Genomic DNA, 5531 nt, shown 5'->3' on the forward strand with positions numbered 1-5531 from the left:
TCTGATCGCTCAACGGATGAAGAACGACAAGATCTACGGGCATATTTTTGAGAACAAGATGCAACAGCGGCGTGAGCCCGAGTCGAAGCAAGTGCAGTGCCCGTTTCGACTGGTTAACATTCTGTTTTCCAGTCGATTTGCGACTAGATTTGTCGCCCTTTTCGACCAGCGTACGCGTGCCGATCTCGGCACCGCTGTATCAGCGGAGGAACAGTTTTGGGAGGACGTTTTTGCTGCATTCTTAGATTGCACACCGGAGGAGGAGTTCGACAATTTGATTGGTGCCCACCCTGCATTGGACCCCAACTGTGTCAACCCTGCAAGCATCGTTCAGCACTCGGTCAAGCAAATCCGCCAAATTTGGGGATCGGCTCACGGAGCTTACCGCCAGGCCCACATCCGCTTTACCACGACTGGCACAAACGGCAAGGACTTCTACAAGTACTGTAACGGGCGTTTGGATGCACTTTACATTCATATGCACCTACAGATAAAGCGTGAGCTTGTCGGTGCTGTGAATCGTGACCTGCCAGACGACGTTTTCTACGAGAGCACCGATTCAACGCAGCGTGAAACGGGGTCGGGTTCAAACCGCAGGAAGAAAAACAAGGTAGCTGAAGCAATCCGGGACTTTGGAAACCAGGCATGGCGGGTAGAGCTGGCAACGCTCAAGCAAGTTTCGGAGGAACGCAAAATTTGCCTTATGGAAAAACAAGTGTCGAGCCGATCGAATTACCTGCAGCGCAAGCTAGAGATCGAAGTGAAGAGTGCAGCAACGAAGGATTACACTTTTCTCAGCGATCGGATCCGGGCTCTGATTGTGCTTCAAGATCCCAAGACCAATCCGAGGGTTCTTCAAGATCTGGACGAGGAAATCACGGTACTGACGGCGAAGAGGCAGAAATCGAAGCATGATCTAGTTTGGTGATGAATGCGGCAAACCAACATACAATTGGGGGAGTCTAGGTCAGTTCCTAATCAATACATTTCTAGTGAACGTGATTTTGACGTCTATAGCTTTTTTGCGAGCATCTTACCGTTAGCAGCCGCCTACCGTTGGGTCATACGGATTCCGTCATATCTCTTTTGTTCATGCCCCACAACTTTGAAAAAACCAACGCAAGCAGAGGTTCAGCGACAAAACACAACGTAGGTTTTGCTGTGGCAGGTAACCATGTCGACACAGTATGGACAGAGATCTCGCCACCGCCGATGATCACTTTATCATGGTAGAGTCCACAAGATGACAAGCAGAGGCTGGCATACAGATTACCACGCGCTATACGCTTAGTCAGTACCGGCACAGCAACCCTCCGGTTCGGGCTCCATCGGTAAATGTGGAGTACATGATGCCGGCCCAAGTCAAGTGACCGCTCCCATTTCACACTGGCACCTGGAAACTGCATGATCATAAACATCTTTATGTTGTCTTCCTAGTCATTAAATCCATATCGTCGTATTAGCTGGTGTAGAAGTTTATCTTTGCAGTCTGTCACCGTGTGAGTGCTCATTTGCCCAATAGAGTATTATAACCAGTGGTACGACACTCACCTGGATCAACGCACCGGCCACACAGTCAAGATGCAGGCCAACGTTGGACGCAAGGTGTGTTGCCTGATGCGTTTCGGCAAGTTCAGCGATACAGATAGTGCATCGTCGCTCTGCTGTACTTGCCCAAGATGCAGTCCACGAGCTCCGCTGTGCCCTCCCAGTTGTCGGCGCCCTCGGTGTATGCGCAGTCGCCGTGCAACGCGTGAGCCCAAAGCCACAGATGAGCACCGTGTCGCCCAAGCTACTGTCAATTGCGTCGCTGTTTATGAAGAACGAGTAGCAGCACCCACAAATGCCCAAAGTAAGTCGAAGTGACCAATTAAGAGTACCCAAATGAGCGATGAAGAACCCAAATAAGAGCTCACTTGACCCACTAACTAACAGCACAGCGCAAATGTCGCCGCCTGCCGACGCCACCGTCGCCAAGGAGCGACACGAAGGCGCGCCGCTGAACCGCCGCGTGTTCGACTCGTGGGAGGCTACATAGACTCGTACAGCTACCAGATCTTCCGCAAGCGCACGCCCACGTCCGTGAAGCTCCGCAACCGGCGGCGTCGGCGGACAGCGCGCGCCTAATCCCGCTAAAGTACATCAACTACTCGGTCACGCTCGTGTGCACACACAGCGGTAGCTACAGTATGTGTCCCGCGGCACGGGGCGGCGCTCGCGCCAGGTAAGCTGATAACTTACAGTCTGACATCAAACGGCAATTGCTTTATTGACTCGTGCTGTTTGATCATGCCAGGACGTGCGCGCCATGCACTGCAATGTGCAGTTGAACGCGTGCTTGAATGAAGCTCGTGGACCCGGAGGTTAACCGCTACGAGGTCAACGTCACGCGGGCGCTGCTGACGCACAACCACCGCGTGGACAAGGAGACGTACCAACAGTACAGCAACGCGAGGCTTGGTCTCTCGGACGAGCTGCTCAGCTGCGTCGAGCTCATGCACAAGACCAGCGTCAAGCCCAAGGAGATCCGCTCCTATATCATTGAGAACTCGAGCTGCACGCCGACTTTCAAGGACGTGCAGAACATGCTACAGCGGCTGCGGAACCAGGAGCGCGCTGCGGCGGCGAAGGCGACCAGCTTTCACCCTCCAGCGGCCAAAGCCGGCTTGCTGTCGTACCGAGCACCCCCGGGAGACATTGCGTGAGTATCGCCTCGCCACCGCAGCTGCTGCCAATAAGGACCCGCCGGAGCCTGTGGAGCCCACGACGCAGTTCAAGGTGGCACACGCAGTAGGGAAGGCTGTGGCTACTATGCTGGCGGGGATACCTGCAACCGAGTTTGCAGGCGCCTTCTGTGTGATGGAAGTCGCCACGAACATCGTGCGCGAGCGGCGGGCGGAAGCCGCAGCAAAACTCGCAGCAGCGAGTGAAGAAGTCGAGAGTGAGACGACGACCGACGACGATGCATCTCTCAGCGTTGCGAGCGCGGGCGTTCCTTCGGTTGATGATCCAGGCCCGAAGTCTTTAGGAGGTTGGAACGTTTTTGATAAGGATACATGTATTGTACAATGCAATTCCACCTAGCTCGGCAGGGCAGAGATCAAAGGCAAACACAGGACCTCGAAGCTCAACTGTTGACGCGTCGTCCGTTTAACAATCTAGAGATACCTTCTACGCAGCACCGCTTGCACCGGAAATGCGGCTGCAACGACCAAAGCTCTGCAACCACTCGAAGAAGCTGGAGAGAAGCTGGAGCCGTTCATCCTTCGGGTGCCGGGCCGCCCAGCAGCGCCAGCAACCACGGCAGGGCCCTCGCCATATCGCACATAGTTGAATGGGTAAGACACGCCTTGGACGCTGCCATTGTTGGAGCGAGGCGCATCACCAGCGCACCGGAAAGTGCGTGTGCAGCAACCGCCCTCTTCATCCACGCCAGCACGTGGAGCGCGTCAAGAAGCTCAAGATAGGCCCGCCCCACGAGGAAGGCGCGAATCTCGGTCCGCTCATTGGCCCCGAGGACGCTGTCACGAACGGTGCCACTGCTCTTGTCGGTGGCCAGCGCAGAGACATCGGCCGCAACTTCTACGAGGCTACAGTGCTGGCCCATGTAAACACAATGCGTGTTGGTCGGACCTGTTGTGTCGCTGTTCAAGTTCACGACGGAGGAGGAGGTGATCGAGATGGCCAACTCCACGGAGGCCGGTCGTGCCGGGTACTTTACTCGCAGAACCTGTCGCGAACGTGGCGTGTGGCTGCTGCGCTGGACTGCAAGGGCCTCCGTCTCCTCTGTCTTCTGCTTCAACTGCACGTGCATTTTGTCGAAAGCACCTTTCCAACGCGCTGCCATTCCCACTGATCGTCTTGCTCTTGGGTTTACCTTTCGAGCTATGCAAGTACTCGACCGAGTTGCTCGGCGCCGTAAGCCCCATCGTACGAGCGTATATGATGAAGAGGCGCAACCACGTGCAGCCGATAAAACGTTACCGAAAATACTTCCTCGGAGCTCCAGCGAAGACGCCCTGCCGTCGAGAAGACAAGAGAGTAGACGCTTCAGTATGGACCATAAGGTCACCACCTACTACACTCGGCGGGAATGCCAACGTCAAGGTTGGCTTTCAGATCCCCAACGTAGCAGGAAGGAATGCCTACTCATCCGCGTCTGACTGTTCGCAACTTTGATCACGATAGGTTCATGTTCGTGCTCGACCTTGCGCAGACGGTCAAAGCGCCCCCGAAGACATGTTCGAGCGGAAGGAAGAGGCACCTAGTAATATCGTGATCAAGGTAGGGAAGCTGGTCTGATAAGCTCGCGGTACATTTTGTGAGGTTGCTGAGCTGCTTGACACGGAACGAATGCAATACGGAAACGACGCCTTTAGCTTCGATAATGTAGGGCAGAATAGTGTTGTGATAGCCCCCGCAGAAGTTTACACTGATCAAATGGTGTCTTATGGCAGATTTACTGGACAGACACAACTCAAGAAATGTTGTTTGAAGCGGTAAGCCGGGTCATGCTGCTCATTCATGACTTTGATAGCTGCTGCAGGGAAAACATTCAGGTATATCAATGAAATTTGTCATCTCGAACGCTGATTTCTGATCGGTATCTTTACAGCATCTTTGGTGAGACAAGGCTGGGCTACTCTCTCGGTCGATTGAGTATCTTTTCGACATTTTTGGTGAACCGTCAGCCGAGCAAGTCGAAAGTGCGTGTGAAAATTGGCGATGTTGGCACGTTTGGATTCGAACATAACGCGGAAGTGACCCTCGTCGTCAGCTTTTTGGAAATCTACTGCGATAGAGTCCGTGACCTCACACGAGCGTAAGGATGCACTGGAAGAATTTACAACCTATTTTTTTTCTTGATCACTTCTCCTAAAACGGGTACCTGGACGGCCAGTGTCGTATCAGACGTCAAGCAGCGCCGAATGGTTTTTTCGTCAGGTATACTTGGTTTCCGTGTGGTGAAGCGATGCAGTTTATCTTAATCTTATGCGTTTTTCAATGAAGCAGATTCCTCGAACTGAGAGTGCCGCAAGGTATAGCGTCAATAAACATTGTGGGGGCAACCGTCAAGCCCCTCACCCAGCCTCGTGAGTTTGTTTTGAGCGCAGCTTCAGCTCGAATCCTCCGCGAATCGAAGAGGACTACGACTACGAAAAAGGCATGCAGCACGAACACAACGAATTCCAAGTACTCGGACTACACTGTAACTGGTTGCCTTGATTACGTGCTCCAACAAACTTTGAGATCCATGAGGATGCTCAAGCGCAGGTCTTTATGAAGAATTTATCTATGGTCACCGTATCGTCACAAGAAGAGGTGGTGGATGCCATCGTGCAATGCGGGCTGAAACTTCGCTCGACGCACGAAACCAAAATGAACGCGGTCTCATCTCGATCGCACACCGTTTTCACTATCCACGTATTTCAACAAGGTAGTGTTGCTCATTTGTGAATATTTTAGCTGCGGGGATCTAATCTTGTGCTGGTTTGTTGGATTGTCGAAGTTCGAGACACAGAAGAAGTAAT

The 5531-nt window shown here is 53.1% G+C and overlaps 2 protein-coding genes across 2 annotated transcripts; both read left to right on the top strand.

The window, feature by feature from the left end:
* Nucleotides 1-103: 103 nt before the first annotated feature.
* PHYSODRAFT_463823 (hypothetical protein) lies at nt 104-499 on the top strand (the record flags this gene model as incomplete). The annotated part of the gene is made up of 1 exon (XM_009541691.1): nt 104-499. A coding segment is annotated over one exon (396 nt), but the record flags the coding sequence as incomplete, so codon positions are not given.
* Nucleotides 500-1581: 1082 nt separating this feature from the next.
* On the top strand, nt 1582-5284 carry PHYSODRAFT_308209 (hypothetical protein; the record flags this gene model as incomplete). The annotated part of the gene is made up of 13 exons (XM_009541692.1): nt 1582-1852; nt 1941-2011; nt 2049-2162; nt 2183-2224; nt 2349-2576; nt 2653-3058; nt 3085-3338; nt 3437-3607; nt 3654-4107; nt 4217-4284; nt 4327-4499; nt 4616-4822; nt 5014-5284. The coding sequence occupies 13 exons, from the start codon at nt 1582-1584 to the stop codon at nt 5282-5284; spliced, it is 2730 nt and encodes a 909-aa protein (XP_009539987.1).
* Between the last annotated feature and the right edge of the window lie 247 nt (nt 5285-5531).

This window comes from Phytophthora sojae, assembly GCF_000149755.1.
Source record: "Phytophthora sojae unplaced genomic scaffold PHYSOscaffold_29, whole genome shotgun sequence".
Lineage (NCBI taxonomy): Eukaryota > Oomycota > Peronosporomycetes > Peronosporales > Peronosporaceae > Phytophthora > Phytophthora sojae.